This window comes from Cherax quadricarinatus, chromosome 1, assembly GCF_038502225.1.
Source record: "Cherax quadricarinatus isolate ZL_2023a chromosome 1, ASM3850222v1, whole genome shotgun sequence".
NCBI lineage: Eukaryota > Metazoa > Arthropoda > Malacostraca > Decapoda > Parastacidae > Cherax > Cherax quadricarinatus.
The window spans coordinates 17,339,730-17,360,545 of NC_091292.1; the positions used below are offsets into that span (position 1 = coordinate 17,339,730).

The following is a 20,816-nucleotide window of genomic DNA, read 5'->3' on the forward strand; positions in this document are numbered from 1 at the left end:
CTCGGCCTTGGAGTTAGTGTTCACAGCATTGTGGTGGAGGAGATTCTCCTCCACCACGATGCTGTGAACACTAACTCCAAGGCCGAGGGACTGATTACCTCATCTTTTGTATATAGTTCTACTGTCTTCCTATTATGTCGTAGAATCTGTATTGATAAAGCCACTGGATGGCGAAACGTCTACAATAAAGATATCCAGATGTTGCACACGTGTCTTAACTGAAGCATTATAAAGTTGAACACAGTTTCCTCTTATGTGGATTATTTGGAATTCTGGAATTAGATACAAAAAGCTTTACCCAGAAAACATTCACATTTAGGAATATGAAAAATCAATACAAGCAGTTCTGTTTATTAACGACGACCACCATGTCCTCCGTGACCTGGTCGACCTGCCCTGGGCATCTTTGGGGCCTTTTGGGTTGCTTTCTTTGTCTGTTGGGAGAAACAGTACAGAATTCAGATGCTTTCAGTTAAATTAACAAATTATGAAATAAAAAATTAAAATGAAACAGGAAATTTTATTACATACTAGTATAAATTGTAATTTATAAACCTACAGTAATCAAATCAATCTATACACTGACATCCATGCAAGCTCCTGTAACCTTTTAACTGTAGCATACTCAAATTTCCTGTTTAAAAAAAAAAAAAAATTCAAATAAAACAAAGGAACAAAATCTGATGAAAACACTAATGGTGTGGAGAAAAATGATCACTCGTCAGTAACAGCAGCATAAATGTCTCCCAACCTCGGCACTGATGACAAGAAGACGGCCAGTAACCTATGCTCGGTTTAATAGAATACCAATGTCATATATAGCAGCATACGAATAAGTGCTGCAAGAATTGAGCTGAAGATAGTAAATGCCCAACTTTGCGAATCCGACGCCGTCTGACTTAGAGTGTAGGCGAAGAGAAAAGGGACGGAGCAAACAGGGGCGGCGAACGAATAAAGAATGTCTACATTGGAAGGATGTAGATCGTGAGAGCGTACATAGTAACGAAGGCAATTGGGAACAAAAGGCTCTCAACAGGGGAAGAGCGAAAAGCACCAATGCACAAACGTAAGCCTTGGTGATGGATAGAGTTAAGGCTAGAGAGAGTAGCAGGAGAGGCCGCGGAATAAATCTGGTCACCATAATCGAGTTTCGATAAAACGAGGGCTGAATGTAGGCGAAGCAGAGTTCGACGATCAGCTCCCCAGGAAAGATGAGCAAGGGTTTTAAGAAGGTTTAGCCGGCTGTGACAAGTTGCCTTCAGAGAGGTAATGTGAGGTTTCCAGGTTAACCGACGGTCAACAAAAAAAAAAAAAATCTGATGAAAACACTAATGGTGTGGAGAAAAATGATCACTCGTCAGTAACAGCAGCATAAATGTACCAATGATAGCAGCATTTGACAACTTTTGGTGTCATTATGATTGGGAAAAAATTCTCTATCTTTTTCACAAGAATTTTTTTTTTTTTTAAATTGGCCGACCCTGAGAATGAGTCTCGGAGAGGGCCTGTCGACCCTCAAAGGGTTAATATGGCATCTTCAAGACCATTACCACACTTATTGATTTTAATGTGTACCTGCACACCAGCACAGGTGCAAGATGTAGAGTTTAAAGTAGTTAAGTTCACATTTTATTCATTATTGAGAGTATCAGGCTTTTATGTTATTTATATTATTTATTACGTCATTTTAGATGAATTGTGATAGATAAGCTGTCCAGTGATATTAGCATCACAATGAAGATGTGACAACTCTGCTTCATGTGTAATACCTATTGGTTCATGAGCGGCTCAGAGACAAGCAGAAAGACACAGACAGGAAGACAATAGATATAGACAGATACAGATAGATATATGTGCAAGAGTGAAAACAAATAGAAAGAGTTCAAGAGTAAGAGCCTTCTTGTCACAATCTCCAGTGACAAATTCAGACTTCCTCTTAGGGGCCATGGTGAAATTTACTGTCCAGTTAGTACAGTTAATACAGTACATATGATGCTGCTGATAGGGCAGGGTAACTCAAACTGATACTGCCTGCATGGCGTATTGTCGCCGCAAATATCATCAAATATTGTACAGTGGCATGTATCAGCCGGCCAAGCCCAGCTGCCAAATGTACGGTCACAAGTCGAGTGGACGTATGTCGAGCAGGTCCTAAGTCAGATGGTAGATGTATTTCTAGAAAATACACCTACCATCCGACTTACGACCGAGTTCGGTTCCGAGAAACCGGTCGTAAGTCGAAATGGACGCAACTCGAACTTTACTACTGAATATCAACATCACATTTTTTGTAATAACTTTATTTTAGTTTTATTTAGGTATTTCATGTTTTACTTTATTTTTTATGCTGTTAGTACTGTTTTTTATACTGTAAGGTTTAGGATAAACACTGTGTACAACACAAATAGTTGTTTATTTCCCAGAAATTTGAAAAAAAAAAAAAAAAAAAAAGGTCTAAGTTGAGTGGTCGCAAGTCGAGCAGGTCGTAAGTCGGATGGTAGGTGTATATGACCAAAGAAGGTGAACATGTTCACCCCTCTGAATATTTGATTACTATTTCATTACTAACATTAGTGTCAGAACAAAGAATGGACTATAAAAGTGGTCTAGGATATTTGCAGTTTGGAGCGACATCTGAATTGTCTTATCTATGTGCCTCTGCAAAAACCGATTGTGTGTGAATGATGGCAAAAGTTTTTTTTTTTTTAAGGTCACCCTGCCTCAGGAGACAGCCAGCATGTTAAAAATTACACACACACACACACACACACACACACACACACACACACACACACGAATGATTTACCTTTCCTGGAGCAGGGGCATTAGCTTTCTTGTTGGCTTTTGCTGCTTTGGTCTTTTCTTTTGCTGCCCTAAAATAGACAATGTCCTTAATTAAATTACTTAAATGAAAATCAAATATTTACATGATCACTAAACAACTTGGACAACAATACAGAACACTAATTAAACTAACCTAATAGCTTGTTCTCGTTGGGCCTTGCGAACCTCAGGTTTCATGTTCCTGAAAAAAACATTAGCTTAAAAAAATTTAATAACCATACATTAAGGATACTAAACTATAAAAATACAAAAAAGTTATTTGTATACATTTTAATGTAACTTCAAAATAATGAAAACTATTATGATGGGAAGCAACAAAGAATGAACAAACCTTTTAGCCATGATATCTGTAAGGGAAGCTCCTACAATAGCACGATGGTACTTCTGGGTACGACGTGTACGTTTCTTTGTTGTCTCTTCCTCCATTCCTTTCTTGTGCTTTCGCCTAGAAAATAAATTTGTACTCCCTTATATGTAGTGCAGTGTGGAAAGGTTAAATTTTTATGAAGATTCGAGCAAGCCAATTACAGTAGGGCCCTGCTTTATGGAGTTTCGCCTTACGGCATTCCGCTAATACAGCAATTTCAAACTATGACCAAAATTTGCTATACGGCGAGCAGTCTTTCAAGTATGGCACCTCCCACCCGGTTTGTATACATTCTCTGTGAGCACAATATTATTTCTGGATATTTTCCAAAATTTCAGGTGTTAACCCTTTCAGGGTCTGTGCTGTAGATCTACAGCTTTACGTTTAGGGTCCAAACCATATATCTACGCCACGAGCTCAGCTCTAATAAACTGAGCAGTAAATTTTGGCCTAAATATGAGAGAATGCATCTATGTGCTGTGTGTGCACCACAAAACAAATCCTGCAGCACACACTGCACGAGAGGAAAAAAAAGACCGTAATTTTCGATTAAGACAGTGATTTTGCAGCATTTTTTCGTTTGTTTTTTATAGTTGTATTTGCGATTTCTTGGTCTCATTTGATAGAATGGAAGATATATTACAGAAATAGATATGATTTTGATTGGTTTTAGTAATGGAAATGGTTTGAAACTGAGCTCAAAGCAGTGGAAATGTTAAATTTTTGCCGATGTTCAAGAGTAAACAAATGACCTCACACGTCTAATACACGCCTGCTGGTGGGTCTAATATACGTTCACAAATGTGGTGATATTATTTATACAATTATTACAATATTGCATAACAGTAAATCTTCTATTTTTTGGTTTGAATAAAAATTCATTGTGTGAATAAAACATCAAATTGGAATTTATTTGTAAAGCCTGAAAACATAACTAACGAACAGAAGAAATGTTAGTTTAGTGCCAGGAATGCCTGCAGTGTTTATTCTGGACCCTATTTTGAAATTAGAATATTTTGAACTTTGCATTAAATTGGCCAAATTACCAAATTCCGATCACTTTATTTTGTAGTTGAAACAGTTGACTTGGCGATTTCTTGTGCTCACTCGATAGAATAGAAGGAATAATAGTGAAATAGCTAAGAATTTGATCAACTGGAATAATGTAATTGGCCTAAAATGGGAGTGATAGTCGGCAAAATCGCTAATGCGTAAATATCACCGACATAAAATTCGCGAGACCATAATTTAGTCAATTTTCCATCAAATTTCGTACTTTTTGTTTTATTACCTTCAGAAAAAGATTCTCTACCATTTCATAAGAAAAAATAACTTTTTTGAAAATTCTTGGACACTGGAGCACAATGAAATTTGGCCTTTGGACCCTGAAATCGTTAGTTATTGTGTATTTTATATGTACTCTGATAATTATACAGTGGACCCCCGCATACCGATGGCATCACATAACGATTAATCTGCATACCGCTTGCTTTAATCGCAAAAATTTTGCCTCGCATACCGCTTAAAAACCCGCTCACCGATTTTCGTCCGAGACGCGTCCAATGTGCGCCCTCAGCCAGCCTCACATGTGCCGCCGGTGGCATTGTTTACCAGCCAGCCTCCGCGGTAACATCCAAGCATACAATCTGAATATTTCGTATTATTACAGTGTTTTCGGTGCTTTTTCTAGAAAATAAGTTACCATGGGCCCCAAGAAAGCTTCTAGTGCCAACCCTACAGCAATAAGGGTGAGAATTACAATAAAGATGAAGAAAAAGATCATTGATAAGTATGAAAGTGGAGTGCGTGTCTCCGAGCTGGCCAGGTTGTATAGTAAACCCCAATCAACCATCGCTACTATTGGTGGTACAGCTGCTGCTGCACTGTCAGCTGCTGCTGCTGCTGCTGTAACATCGTCTGCTGCTGCTGTAGCATCGTCTGCTGCTGCTGTAGCATCGTCTGCTGCTGCTGTAGCATCGTCTGCTGCTGCTGTAGCATCGTCTGCTGCTGCTGTAGCATCGTCTGCTGCTGCTGTAGCATCGTCTGCTGCTGCTGTAGCATCGTCTGCTGCTGCTGTAGCATCGTCTGCTGCTGCTGTAGCATCGTCTGCTGCTGCTGTAGCATCGTCTGCTGCTGCTGTAGCATCGTCTGCTGCTGCTGTAGCATCGTCTGCTGCTGCTGTAGCATCGTCTGCTGCTGCTGTAGCATCGTCTGCTGCTGCTGTAGCATCGTCTGCTGCTGCTGTAGCATCGTCTGCTGCTGCTGTAGCATCGTCTGCTGCTGCTGTAGCATCGTCTGCTGCTGCTGTAGCATCGTCTGCTGCTGCTGTACCACCGTTAGCTGCTGCTGCTGCTGCTGTAGCATCGTCTGCTGCTGCTGCTGCTGCTGTAGCATCGTCTGCTGCTGCTGTAGCATCGTCTGCTGCTGCTGTAGCATCGTCTGCTGCTGCTGTAGCATCGTCAGCTGCTGCTGTAGCATCGTCTGCTGCTGCTGTACCACCGTCAGCTGCTGCTGCTGCTGTAGCATCGTCTGCTGCTGCTGTAGCATCGTCTGCTGCTGCTGTAGCACCGTCAGCTGCTGCTGCTGTTGTAGCACCGTTGTTGGTGTGGCTTATTGAGAATACCAAGAAACAATTAACCCCAGAGGATTTGCCACCCAGGATAACCCAAAAAAGTCAGTGCCATCGAAGACTGTCTAACTTATTTCCATTGGGGTCCTTAATCTTGTCTCCCAGGATGCAACCCACACAAGTCGACTAACACCCAGGTGAACAGGGAAAAATGCCTGGAACTAGTGCTCATATTGGTGAATTTAAAGCCAGCAAAGGTTGGTTTGAGAGATTTAAGAATCGTAGTGGCATACACAGTGTGATAAGGCCTGTTCTGGAAGAAAATGCCAAACAGGACCTACAGTACTCAGGAGGAAAAGGCACTCCCAGGACACAGTGTCTCATCAGTCATTGCTGCATCTTCAATAAAGGTAAGTGTCATTTATTCTTCATTTAGTAGACTAGTACATGCACAATATATACTGTGCATGTACTACTCTACTATTGTGCATGTATCCTTCTCTTTGTGTGTAGGAAAATGTATATTTCATGTGGTAAAATTTTTTTTTTCATACTTTTGGGTGTCTTGCACGGATTAATTTGATTTCCATTATTTCTTATGGGGAAAATTCATTCGCATACCGATTATTTCGCACAACAATGACCCCTCTTGCACGGATTAAAATCGGTATGCGGGGGTCCACTGTACTTATGTGTACCTGTACCTAAATATACTTACACACTGTACTGGCATGAAGGTACACACTAAAATCACCAAGTCTCTCTACTTGACACCATATAATCTCATGGGTGCTTTAGCCCTTTCAGGGCTAAAGGGGAAGGGGTGCCCCAGTGTCCAAGAAATTTTTTTGGGGGAAAAAAAAAAAAAAAAAAAAAAAAAAAAATTACAGAATTAGAGTATATTTTCGTGAAGGTAATAATAAAAAAAATCTGATCAATACTTACCAAGATACAGAGGCGAGAGGTTGACCCAAAATGACCGGGTGGCGACAACATCAGCGATTTCCACAAACTCGCATTTCTTTATTTTACGTCTTTTTATACTTTTTTCTTTTTTCTCTATTTTTTTCCTTTTCTAGTAACATATGTGGCCTGCGAGACCAATACTGTATATAATGTATATACACTCGCTGTATTGAACACAATAACTGTACTAAAGTTATTGTTATATTGTTTACCACTCTTATTACAATAAACATGCACAAATCTTGTGTAATACTAATGTCCTATTATATATTTACATATGTACAATCACTTGACATGTTTTTAGAACTGCTGCCGCTTGTGGAACTCCTTGAAACAAGGCACCATGCACAGAGGTACCTTACATTCCACACACAAACCGAGTATCTTTGTTGCTGTCGTTTTGTTTGTGCACAGACAACACATCTCTTCTGAGCAAATTTCTTCTTAGTTGCAGGAAGCTGTATTATGAAGTGATCACCTTCCCTCCTCAAAATGCTTGGGTATTTCGTAAGGAGTTCGAGGACAGTTTTGTACAGCAGGTATTGTTACTTGGTACTTCATTATGAGTTGTCTAACAAACAAAACTCACCATACGGTGGTCTGTTGCCAGTCTTCATTTGGTACATATTATATGCATCGAGTATTGAAATGTCCACGAGATGGAAGAAAAGTTTCACGTACCACTTGTAACTCTTACGAACACAATCAACAAAGCCAATCTGCATGTCACATATGTCAACCAAGAGCATGTTTTGTGTATAATCAATCACTGACTGGTTTTCGAATGCGTTCATTAGTCACTATCAATTCTGGCACTGTATTGCATTTCGTTACGGTGAATGGTTGTCAACAGTGCGACATCTCGTTTGTCATGCCACCATACTGCCATGATGTCATTGGCAGTAAACACCTGCACCTCATCACCATGAGTGCCTGCATTGAACCTGGGCATACGATTAGAATGCACTGTGCCACACACATCTGTCATGTTCACTCACAAGAAATCACTGAGTAAAGGGCTTGTGTACCAGTTATCAGTATATAATGTATGCCTCTTACCAAGATAAGGTGCCATCGTGCTTCTTACTACGTCACCTGAGATACCCGATAACATCCTGGTATCTTTAAATGTTTTACTTTCCGTGTATACAACAATATCCAATACCAGGCCACTGTCACAGTCACAGAGTCCAGTTTTATACCAAAGCATTTCCTCTTGCTCAGTATACTGTTTGAATGACAGTCTACCTTTGAACAAAATCAAAAACTCGTCAATTACAAGACTCTTGAATGGATAAAAGTACATGTTGAACTTTTCTCTCAGATACATAAAAACATTTCTAATCTTGTATAATCTGTCAGGCCTGGTTTTGTCAGAGAAGTGCAACATACGAAACAGTAAGACAAACCTGCTCACTGGGATGATTTCACTGAAGGCTGAGGTACAAATTAGCCGATCTGTTGACCAGTATGATTTTATATTATGCTTACAGACATGAGGCATAAGCATTATTGTTGCAAAAGAGCAAATACATTTCTGCAACAGTCATCTCTTTCAACCGGTGTAGTCTTGACTATGGTGATATCGTATTTGCCATGGTGTACTCAAAATACTTTTTCCTTTCCCTGACAGTTTCCATCAAGGGCTGGTCAAAGAATAGTTCAAAAAATTGAACTTCATTTGCAGTGTTTCCAAGGGGACAAGTAGGTAGAATTCCACTTTGAGAGTTGTCAAACTGGTGGGGCTTGGGAACAAAATTGGGATTTTGCTGCCAATCCCAGATACGGTTTGCTGGTGGATACTGGACATCATAAGCTGGTTATGCTGGTAGTTGTGGTTGTGGTGGGCTGGTGGCTGACACTCGGCTTTGTCCTTGAGCTGAGGAGTCAGTGGCGTGGGTCTCAGCCTGGGCTGGCGAGTCATGCATAGCTGTGGCACTACTATCACCACTACCACCACCTACTGATGCCTGTGGTCTATCCATGCCAAGTGTAGCCACATCATCCTCACTGTCACTGTCTATTCCTGGTGTAGGGCCACAGGATGTACTCCATCCCCTGGGCACTGCATAGGGTACACTACCTGCGCGAAGCGGCAGCGTATATACTGACGCTTCACTGGCGAGCATGTTTCCTCTATCACTACTCGAATGATCGTCAAGAGCAATAAAGTCACAATCCACGCCACTATCATCATTACTGAAGTCAGAGGCCTGGCAACACGATGAGGTACAACTTGCGATGAGGTACAACTGAATGTGACTGGGACGTGCCCACACCAGAGGTAGAAGGTTGAGGATCGTCAGGATTTTCTGCACTATTATCGAAATCCTGGTCATTCCTTTCGGTCACTAACTGATCAAAGCCATAGATTTCGTCTTCATTTCCACTTCCATCAGTCAGAACTATCGGACAGGAAAAGGAGAGTCCCACTTTTCCTTGGAGTGAGAGCTTCCTTGCAACGAGGCATGGTGAACAAAGGTAACCAAGCCGGCGTTCCCACAATGCTACGAGGGCGCCTAGAATCTCTCTTCACGGCGCACACCCACCACGCAGACCCATTCTCTCGCATGTAGGCCTACCATCCTTCTTGCGCTAAATTTGAAGCGGTTAGAACTCTGGCGTAGATCTACGGTTTGGACCCTCAAGGTGTTAAATGTCATACAGTGGAACCTCGCCTAACGAACGCATCGCGTAACGTTAAATCCGCCTAGCGATACATTTTAACGCAAAAATTTTGCCTCGGCTAGCGCTAAAAAACTCACTCAACGTGGTTCGTTCGAGACACGTCCACGTGCGGCCTGAGCCCGCCTCACTTGTTCCTTGGGTGCCAGTGTTTACAAGCCAGCCACAGCGGTCGCTTCCAAGCATACAATCGGAACATTTCATTATCTCAGCCTTTTTAGTGATTACACCTTCAAAATAACTCAACATGGACCCCAAGAAAGCTTCTAGTGCCAACCCTACAGCAAAAAGAGTGAGAATTACTATGGATATGAAGAAAGAGATCATTGCTATGTATGAAAGTGGAGTGCGTGTCTCCGAGCTGGCCAGGTTGTACACAAAACCCCAATCAACCATCGCTACTATTGTGGCCAAGAAAATGGCAATCAAGGAAGCTGTTCTTGCCAAAGGTGCAACTTTGTTTTCGAAACAGAGATCACAAGTGATAGAAGATGTTGAGAGACTGTTATTGGTGTGGATAAACGAAAAGCAGATAGCATCTCTCAAGCGATCATATGTGAAAAGGCTAGGAAGTTGCATGACGTTTCAATTAGAAAAATGCCTGCAACTAGTGATGCGAGTGAATTTTTAGGCCAGCGAAGGTTGGTTTGAGAGATTTAAGAATCGTAGTGGCATACATAGTGTGATAAGGCATAGTGAGGCTGCCAGTTCGGACCACAAAGCGGCTGAAAAATATGTGCAGGAATTCAAGGAGTACATAGACAGTGAAGGACAGAAACCTGAACAAGTGTTTAATTGTGACGAAACAGGCCTGTTTTGGAAGAAAATGCCAAACAGGACGTACATTACTCAGGAAGAAAAGGCACTCCCAGGACATAAGCCTATAAAAGACAGGCTTACTCTGTTGATGTGTGCCAATGCTAGTGGTGATTGCAAAGTGAAGCCTTTATTGGTGTATCACACAAACTCCCAGTGTGTTCAGGAAAAACAAAGTCCTCAAGGCTAATTTGTGTGTGCTGTGGAGGGCAAACAGTAAGGCATGGGTCACTAGGGTCTTTCTATGACTGGTTACACCATGCATTTGCTCCCACTGTGAAAATTACCTAACTGAAAAGAAATTAGACCTTAAGTGCCTCCTGGTATTAGACAATGCTCCTGGTCATCCTTCAGACGTGGCAGAGCGACTTTCTGTGGAAACGAGCTTCATTAAGGTCAAGTTTTTGTCTCCTAATACCACTCCTCTCCTGCAGCCAATGGACCAGCAGGTCATTTCCAACTTCAAGAAACTGTACACAAAAAGCTATGTTTGAAAGGTGCTTTGTAGTGACCTCAGAAACTCAATTGACTAAGAGAGTTTTGGAGAGATCACTTTAGCATCCTCAATTGTGTAAACATTATAGGTAAGGCTTGGGAGGAAGTGACTAAGAGGACCTTGAACTCTGCTTGGAAGAAACTGTGGCCAGAATGTTTAGACAGGGGATTTTGAAGGGTTTGAGGCTAACCCTGGGAATCCTATGCCAGTTGAGGAATCCATTGTGGCATTGGGGAAGTCCTTGGGGTTGAAGGTTAGTGGGGAGGATGTGGAAGAGTTGGTGGAGGAGGACAATGAAGAACTAACCACTGATGAGCTACTAGATCATCTTCAACAGCAAGAGGCCACACCCAAGTTAACTGCTTCAGAGGGGGGGATAGAGAAATTGAGGAAGTTGCCTACTTCAAAGATTAAGGAAATGTGTGCAATGTGGCTTAAAGTGCAAACCTTTTTTGATGAAAATCACCCTCACACAGCTATTGCAAGCCGTGTTGGCAACCTGTACACTGACAATGTTGTGAAACACTTTAGGAATGTCATAAAGGAACGGGAGGTACAGGCCTCTATGGACAGATATGTTGTGCGACAGACGTCCAGTGACTCAAGTTGGTCCTAGTGGCATTAAAAGAAGGGAAGTAACCCCGGAGAAGGACTTGCCACCTCAAGGCCTAATGGAAGGGGATTCCCCTTCTAAACACTAACACCATCAACACTCTCCCCCTCCTCCCATCCCATCAATCATCATCAGATCTTCAATAAAGGTGTCATGTAACTGTGCTTGTCTTCTTCAGTTTGTGTGTATTGAAATTAATATTTCATGTAAATTTTTTTTTTTGTTCATACTTTGGGGTGTCAGGAACAGATTAATTTGATTTCTATTATTTCTTATGGGTAAAATTAATTCGCCAAACGATAATTTTGCCTAACATTGAGCTCTCAGGAACAGATTAATAGTGTTAGGTGAGGGTCCACTGTATTACGTTAATAGTATGGACATTTCTATTAATCCATCTACGATATTTTTTTGTATAATAAACACGCTACGTAACAAACACAATACATTCGCCTACATTATAAAAACTGAAATATATGAGATTTGTTTACCAAGCATTTGGTAGGAGAGTTGAAGAATTATGCTTCCTCTAGTTAAACACCAGTAACTTAAGAAATTTATTCCTTTTGTATGCCTTCACTATTTAGTGCCAAGAATGTCTGCATTATTTATTCTGAACCCTACTTTGAAATTGGCCTGCCTTGAATTCTGTGTGAAATTGGCCAAATTAATCTGTGATCACTATTGTGCTGTGGAAATAGGTAAATGGGCAGTTTCTTGTACGTGCTCAACTGATAGAACAAAAGGAGTTCTGGTGAAATAGCTATGACTTTGGTCAACTGGAACAATGGAATTGGCTGAATACAGGGCTCAGTGGGCAAAATTGCCGATGCATGAATATCGCCTAGATCACTAACTTTTGCAATAGTGTAACTAAGTTTTCCATCAAATTTCACACTTTTGGTTTCATTAACTTCTGAAAAAAATTATCTATCATTTCAGAATTTTTTTTTTTTTAATTCTTTAACCCTGAGAGTAAGTTTGTGAGTTGGGGGCTACAACCCTCAAAGGGTTAAAGAAAGTTGAAGTATAACCTTAAAACTTCCATTATTTATGTTTTTATATGTATAAAAAAGCCAAGAATTCCATTAGCTTCATTGTAAACACTAATGCACTACTATCTTTGCTTTAAATTTCTGTCAACAAGAATTCTTATTTTTTTTTTTTCACATTAAGACATACATTATTTTTCTTTTAACTCCCAGTTATGCTCTTTCTAGGAATCAAGTCTTAGAAAAAACTGCATCAGAGATTTATTCTTTTTTTTTTTTACTTTATTTTATAACTCTTCCTGCATTTTATGAGAAAAACATCACAAAATATAATTGAGACTATCTTAATACAAAAAATATTAGACCCAAATAATTATGGCACACTACCACTGACCTGTATAAAATAGTCCATCGAACCTCACGGGGGTTTCGCCTTAGCATATGCGCACGTTCACACTTAGCACTTAGGAACACATACACCTGAAGAGGAAATCATTAATGTTAAATAAAATTTATCAGATTATTAAAATGCAAATTCATCAGTGCCTTATTAACCAAGACATTACTATAAAAGATGTATGACTGTACCCGACAAGTCACCACTGCTCATTGCACTTTTATGAACATTCCCAAAATATAAAACACACTGAATGTTCTATGAACCATTGAACAATTATAAAACAACCATTTAGGATCATGGTAGTCCTGAAAGCACTGAAAACTATTAGACTAATTTTATTCACTTAGACAAGCAAGAAGGTGATTAGATTAAGGTATTCTTGCACTTATCAGAGCAATATCTGGTGGACTGATCTTACTAGTAGTGTCACTGGTGCATCAAACTGCTTTTCACCTGATACAATATTTTGCTTCAGTTTGATGTTTTGATAATATCCATATTCATTATACACAATCACCATAGAAATTTATGAAAGCTTGTGCTATGGAATTGCAACTCAGTATTTATTATTGTTACAGTTTATTCTTTCTTTGATAATTAAAACAATGGCCAAGTGGAACTTATGTTTTCAAATTTAATTGGTTCCAGATATGAACTCGACAAAGCAATTTTTCCCATAAAGAGCAATGTAAATAAAATTAATCAATTCCAGACTCCAAACAATAATATACCACAGCCTCTCCTCACTTAACCCTTTCAGGGTCCAAGGCCCAAATCTGGAGTCACGCACCAGTGTCCAAGAATTTTCAAAAAAAAAATTGTTATTTTTTCTTATGAAATCGTAGAGAATCTTTTTGTGAAGGTAATAAAACAAAAAGTACGAAATTTGGTGGAAAATTGACGAAATTATGCTCTCGCGAATTTTGATGTGTCAGCGATATTTACGAATTGGCGATTTTGCCGACTTTGACTCCCATTTTAGGCCAATTACATTATTCCAATCAACCAAATTCTTAGCTATTTCACTAGTATTACTTCTATTCTATCGATTGAGCACAAGAAATCGCCAAGTCAACTGTTTCAACTACAAAATAAAGTGATCGGAAATTGTTAATTTGGCCAATTTAACACGAAGTTCAAAATATTCCAATTTCAAAATAGGGTCCAGAATGAACAATGTAGGCATTCCTGGCACTAAACTAACATTTCCTCTGTTCATTAGTTATGTTTTGAGGCTTTACAAATAAATTCCATTTTGATTTTTTATTCACATAATGAATTTTTATTCACACCAAAAAATAGAAGATTTACTGTTATGCAATACTGTAATAATTATATAAATATCATCACCATATTTGTGAATGTATATTAGACCCACCAGCTGACGTGTATTAGACGTGTGAGGTTGTTTGTTTACTCTTGAATATCGGCAAAAATTTAACATTTCCGCTACTTTGAGCTCAGTTTCAAGCCATTTCCAGTGCTAAAACCAATCAAAATCATCTCTATTTCTGTAATATGTCTTCCATTCTATCAAATGAGACCAAGAAATCGCAAATACAACTATAAAAAACATACAAAAAAACACTGCAAAGTTGCCGTTTTAATCGAAAAATCATGATTTCATTTTTTTTCTCTCATTATACACAGTGTGCTGCAGGATCTGTTTTATGTGGTGCACACAAACCACATAGATGTATTCTCTCATATCTAGGCCCAAATGTACCACTCACAGTTTATCAGAGTGAGCTGAGCTCATGGCGTAGATCTACGGTTTGGACCCTGAACGTACAGCCGTAGATCTACGGGACGGACCCTGAAAGGGTTAATGATGGAGTTCCGTACCTAAGACCATGTCGATAAACTAATTCGTCCATAAACAAGGAGCATACTATAATGGTAGGGGGTTTATGTCAACCATCTTTGATATTGTTTCAATGTCAACTATGCGCCATTTATAAATTTTTAGTATATTTTTAAATGTTTATAAAGTAGTGTACTGCAAAAAAAAAAAAAAAAAAGGGCACTACAATGGATCAGGGAATACCTGTCAGGAAGACAGCAACGAGTCAAGGTACGCGGTGAGGTGTCAGAGTGGGCACCTGTGACGAGTGGGTTTCCACAGGGGTCAGTCCTAGGACCGGTGCCGTTTGTTATTTGTGAATGACATGACGGAAGGAATGGACTCCATAGTGTCCCTCTTTGCAGATGTGAAGTTGATGAGAAGAATTCAATTGGATGAGGAGTAGGAAGAACTACAAAGGGATCTGGGCAGGCTGCAGGCCTGGTCCAGCAATTGGCTCCTGGAGTTCAACCCCATCAAATGCAAGTCATGAAGATTGGGGAAGGGCAAAGAAGACCGCAGACAGTACAATCTAGGGGACCTGAGACTACAAACCTCACTCAAGGAAAAAGATCTTTGGGCGAGTATAACACCAGGCACATCTCCTGAGGCGCACATCAACCAAATAACTGCTGCAGCACATGGGCGCCTAGCAAACCTAAGAACAGCATTCCGCCATCTTAAGGAATTGTTCAGGACCCTGTATACTGTGTACGTTAGGCACATATTGGAGTATGCGGCACCAGTTTGGAACCCACATCTAGCCAAACATGTTAAGAAACTAGAGAGTACAAAGGTTTGCAACAAGACTAGTCCCAGAGCTAAGGGGCATGTCCTACGAGGAGAGGTTAAGGGAAATTGACTTGACAACACTGGAGGACAGGAAAGATAGGGACGGCATGATAACGACAAAATACTGAGAGGAATTGACAAGGTGGACAGAGACAGAATGTTCCAGAGATGAGACACAGCAACAAAAGGACACAGCTGAAAATTGAAGACACAGATGAATCACAAGGATGTTAGGAAGTACTGTATTTCTTCAGTCACAGAGTAGTCAGGAAGTGGAATAGCTTGGGAAGCAATGTAGTGGAGGCAGGATCCATTCATAGCTTTAAGCAGAGGCATGATAAAGCTTATGGTGCGGGGAGCGACACCCAGTAGTAGCTAGTGAAGAGGCAGGGCCAGGAGGTATGATATGACCCCTGCATCCACAACTAGGTGAGTACACATACACACAACAAAACTACATGATCCAAACAGCCATACATCAAAATTTTTTTAAATTTAAGGAGTCATATTTAACACCGTGCAACTATGAACAAGTGCACTGTAAACAGACAGTAAAGTACAACCAACAGTGAAACTTCTGGCAATCAATTGCCATACATAATGCAAAAGGGTTTGTCATGTCAAGGCTTTTTTGTTTGTCGAGACAACCCTTCTAAAACATTGTGCTTTAGAAGTCAAATAAGGTCTGCGACATTTTGTTCTAGCATATTAAATGAACCTGCCGACCAATTCTCCGACACAACTCACTGACAAGAGAAGCAACCATACCAGAGTACAGATGCACCATCAACTGAGTGAAAAGTATGGGTTATGGTCAGTGGAAGGGTCAATGCAAACCTATGTTACTGAAAAAAATTATTCAAGTTAGGTTACTTCATGAAACAGTCACTCTGGACAACCATCAGCTCAACCACAGAGGGAGCATCAAGTACATCAAGGGATGACCGTTTTATGGTACATTGACCCTTTAAAAATATGCAACGGCCTCAATGACTAGGCAAGAACCAGACAGTAGAAAAAGTCTTGGAACTAATCAAAAGGTATATTAAAAGGTACAAGTGAACAATGAATAGCTTAAAGTTAGGCAAATGCACGAGTAGAAAGCTGCAAATACAACCCACTTCAAAATTGGCCACTAGGCCTACCGCATCCTTCGTACTGTGGGCCTTTTCTTTCAAGTATTAACCCCCTTTCACTATGTCGTACAGATCTATAGCCTCTCCTCGCTTCGAGGTTCTGACCAGAGCTTTGGTAAGAGGGGAGGGGGGGGGGGAGAAGGATGGGTAAGGATGGAAGTTGGGAAAGGTTGGGGAGGGAGGAGGGGTAGGTGGGGTTTATAAAAGGGTAGTGGCCCATCTTAGCGATGTACTCATTTACCAGCGACTGACATACAATGGGCTCTCTGACCAGTATGCATGCCTAAATTATGTATATCAGAGCTGATTTCCAATATTCTGTTTATTACAATAAACATTAAACTACTGTATAAACATTTAAAATACTAACAATTATATAAATGGTGCAAAGATGACATTAGAATAATAAAGATGGCTGACACTACCATTACAGAATGCTTCTTGCTTCACGACCAATTCGTTTACTGATGTGGTACTAAGAATGGAACTCAGTCGTTAAGTGATAAGAACAAAGTAGGAACACTGCAGTAGGCCTGTTGGCCCATACTAGGCAGGTCCTTCACAATCCATCCCACTAACAGAATATTTGCCCAACTCAATTTTGAATTCTACCCAAGCAATAAGCTTTGATAATTATATTAACTCACATGCAACTCCCACTCAAATCCAACCACTCTTACTCATGTATTTGTCCAACCTAAGTTTGAAACTACCCAAGGTTTTAGCCTCAATAACCCTACTGGGCAGACTGCTCCACTCGTCAACTACCCTATTTCCAAACCAATACTTTCCTATATCCTTTCTAAATTTAAACTTGTCTAATTTGAATCCATTATTGCGGGTTTTCTCTCTTGGAGAGAGATCCTCAAGATCTTATTTATATCCCCTTTATTAATACCCATCTTCCACTTGTACACCTCCATCATGTCTCCCCTTATTCTTCGTAAGACGAAGAACGAGGGGTCTCTTGCATAAATCAGTTATTAGCTCAGCTCGCTATGAATAGCCAAGGGGTAAATTTTGGCTCAAGTGAGAGAATGAGTCAGTGCCTGGTCCAAGGCAAGGCTCTGGGAGTAGGAAAACCTCCCAGAACTCTAAAGATAAAGGAATTGTGTATGGTTTAAAATAGCAACTGAGGTGTTTTCTAGGATGGTATTTTTATTGGACGTTTTAGTACCATTTGATAGAATGGAAAATATACTAATTGTAAGTTTGTCTTAAGTTTGCCCAAAATGCTCTGCACATTTGTACAGAGGCTTTTGGCATGTACATTTAACCTTCTGACTGTTGTAACCCCAAATCACGAGGTGTCTCCTGGTGTCGCAAAATATTTGAGTGAGAGAGACTATGGAACATAACTCTAATCCAGGCTGAGGGACTGACAACCTCAAATCTCCAACTACAAGGGTGATGGACTGATTACACCATCTTCACATCTCTACTGCTGCCTATTTTTGTACTCAACTTTAGAAGCCTACTGTGTAGGCGAAACGTTTCGAAATACAGTTGCCTAACTGTTGCCCATGTGTCTTACCTACCTACCATCACAGAAGCTAAAACACTGTGTAGTTTTAAAAGTTAAATACTACATGAGTGGGTGTGAGTTGGACCTGACTAGCTTGTGCTACTAGGTCAGATGCTGTGCTCCTTCCTAAAGTGAATGTGACCCAACCTACTAGGTTGGGGCACTGGCTTGGGCTGGTGGGGTACTTGGACCTGTTTCGTATGGCCCAGTAGGCCTGCTGCAGTGTTCTATCTTGTGGAGAATTTTCTCCAAGAGTTGGGAAAATCTAGAAGAAAAAAGATAGGAAGATAGGAAGCACTGGTTTGGTAATAAGAGTTGTGCACGAGTGGAACACTTACGAGTAGCGTCACGAAAGCGAAAACCTTGTGCAACTTCAAAAATAGATTAGACATACTTTGGACCTTCCTACCATTGGCCATTGGGCCTGTTGCAGTGCTTGTGTGTTATGTACAATCGGAACATGATGGATTCCAAAACAATGCTCACACCATAACGGTTACCCGCCTGTGTAGCGCCCTTCTCCAGCTCCCATCCCCACCCCAAAGAAAAAAAAAAAACTCCCATGGGAGAATGGTAGGAATAGGTTATTACAACCTTTCACAAAAGTCATATGTCTATAATTACCAGTCGATGCTCCTAATTAGGCCTTACATAATACTCAGTAGGCCCACCATAACGTTCAGTAGTAGGCCTTACTATTGCATAGTGTATGCACTACCGACAAGATGTTGAACTAAACACGCATTTAACGAAAAAAATGTCTCAAATAAATGGTCAGATAGTCTTATTGGGCCTTAAAGTTCTTTAAGCTGCAAATTAATCAGCAAAAAACTGAGCAAGTGTCTTGAAGATTGAAGATTTCTTACCTTGCCATCCGTCCGGACCATGGTTTTGCCATGGCCGGGCTGGATTTTATATCCGCTGAAACTGCAAAGCTGAAGTCTGAAAGAAAAAGATAAACCATCGTGAAAATGGGGAAGTAACACTGCATATAAATACCGTATGTATACGCTTCAATATACACAGATGGCGATGATGTTACACGATGAATTGTAGTAACAATGTTATCACTCACTTCATGGTGCGCTACAATAACATGAAGGTCTGCTAAGCTTCTGTGAACCGCCACCAGAGGGAAACTCATCTCATTTTCGTAATAATTATTTAATCTTGAACATTAATTTATTACAAGGTTTGAAGTTTTGAAATGAATCTAAAATATTTTATTACTAAACTGTTTAAAAAACTTTGAATTCTTTGATGTATTCGGAATTTATTAATTTCCAAATATATCATCGATTTCTTACGAAAGTTGATCAAAACATTGGCGCTCAAATATGGCCTCCTCAGGTATGTGATATTTTAACTAATATGCCGAAATATTGGCCAATTATCAATCCCTTGACCCATTTACTCTATCTGTTCACCAATATCTTTGAACAAGAAAGAATATTTATTATTTTGCCGTGAAGGAGGAGGAAGGACATGCTGAGAAAGAATTTTGGTGGTGAAGAGTATATAAACGCTCCTGTCATCTCCTCCATCGAAGTCATTATAAATTTAAGACAGAAATGGATGACTATGGCAAAGGTTTGGATATAGAAGCTTCATGGCGTATATACAGTGATGCTAACGAAGAGTAAATTGGAAATATATATCAGGAGATGAAAAATAGGGAGTGTCAGTGGCACAAGCATGACATTTATTACTTCTGATTTTTTTTAAAATATTCTGCTTAGGGTGTCTATTACTGTGACTTACTACCTCATTTTGCTGACTTGTTTGTTATATTTTAAGAGAGAATGTGCTACACACTGTCTTTGAATAAGTGTTTAGGCCAGTTTTACTGAACACTGGTAGATTAAGTAAGTAAAGTATTTAGGCACAATTTACTAAATTTTGAATGATCATGGCTCAGTTGGTAGCGTCTTTGGCTCTCACACTGAGGTACTGGAGATCGTTCCTTGGTACAGGTTAAATGTTGGACATGTTTCCTTATACCTGGTGTCCCTGTTCACTTAGCAGTAGGTAGGTACCTGGGTGTTAGTCGACTGTTGTGGGTTGCATCCTGGAGGACAGTATTAAAGGACCACAGTGGAAATAAGACTGACAACCCCTGATGATACTGGGGCTTTATTGAGTTATCCTAAGTGGCTAACCCTCTGGGTTAAAAATCTGAACAAAATCATATTTTATCACTTGTTACATACTGTTTCTACAAGATGCTTAATTCCCTGTGGATGTTGGAAATTATGTAGATAATGTCTAAAATTTACTAGAAAGTGGCATGTAAAAATAAATTCTCTTGGAAACTTATACTCTATGTTAAATCATCTTCACATGTTACTTGTGCATATCCATAGTGTCAAGTTTATAAAATATCTGGTATGTTAATTGTATGTACTGTAATAAGCTTACGTGAGGCTGGAACAAACTTTCACTGGGACAACATTTTGTTCGGAGTACAGCTTTATCAAGTCATGACTTGAATATCAAATGGTATACAATACCGACAGGTTGGTAGATAAGACACATAGGCAACATTTAGGCAACTTTATTCCAAAACATTTCGCCTACTTGACTGAAGAAGCCTACTGTGTAGGCGAAACGTTTTGGAATAAAGTTGCCTAAATGTTGCCTATGTGTCTTATCTACCAAGTCATGACTTGATAAACCTCTACCCTGAACATTATGTTGTCCCAGTAAGGGCTTGTTCTGTAAATTGTGCCTTCATATCCATAGCTATTTGTGCCATTGTACTCCTCCAACCTA

General features: G+C 40.0%; 2 protein-coding genes across 5 annotated transcripts in view; one reads left to right on the forward strand and one right to left on the reverse strand.

The window, feature by feature from the left end:
- Positions 1 to 337: 337 nt before the first annotated feature.
- Positions 338 to 19,198, reverse strand: RpL24 (ribosomal protein L24). Its single transcript, XM_053774164.1, has 7 exons — positions 19,120 to 19,198; positions 18,911 to 18,986; positions 12,743 to 12,828; positions 3,176 to 3,289; positions 2,978 to 3,025; positions 2,807 to 2,873; positions 338 to 434 (listed from the first exon to the last, which is right to left on the reverse strand). The coding sequence occupies exons 1-7, from the start codon at positions 19,122 to 19,124 to the stop codon at positions 354 to 356; spliced, it is 477 nt and encodes a 158-aa protein (XP_053630139.1). The 5' UTR covers positions 19,125 to 19,198; the 3' UTR covers positions 338 to 353.
- Positions 19,199 to 19,362: 164 nt separating this feature from the next.
- Positions 19,363 to 20,816, forward strand: part of Cep97 (centrosomal protein 97kDa) — a 255,616-nt gene continuing 254,162 nt past the window's right edge. For 2 of the 4 annotated variants that reach the window (XM_070100200.1, XM_070100248.1), the window contains exon 1: positions 19,435 to 19,634. In XM_070100200.1, coding sequence (XP_069956301.1) covers positions 19,616 to 19,634 — 19 coding nt within the window. In that variant the 5' untranslated portion in view covers positions 19,435 to 19,615. Of the gene's footprint in view, positions 19,395 to 19,432; positions 19,635 to 20,816 lie in introns of those variants that run through there. The other 2 variants (XM_053774178.2, XM_070100344.1) reach the window with 2 other exon arrangements.

Excerpts from the sequence above, each read along its gene's own strand:
- RpL24 (XM_053774164.1), bottom strand. Across the intron at positions 3,290-12,742 it reads CGATGGACTATTTTATACAG|GCGAAAGCACAAGAAAGGAA; the intron begins GTCAGTGGTAGT and ends TTTATTTTCTAG. Across the intron at positions 435-2,806 it reads ATGCCCCTGCTCCAGGAAAG|ACAAAGAAAGCAACCCAAAA; the intron begins GTAAATCATTCG and ends TTCTCCCAACAG.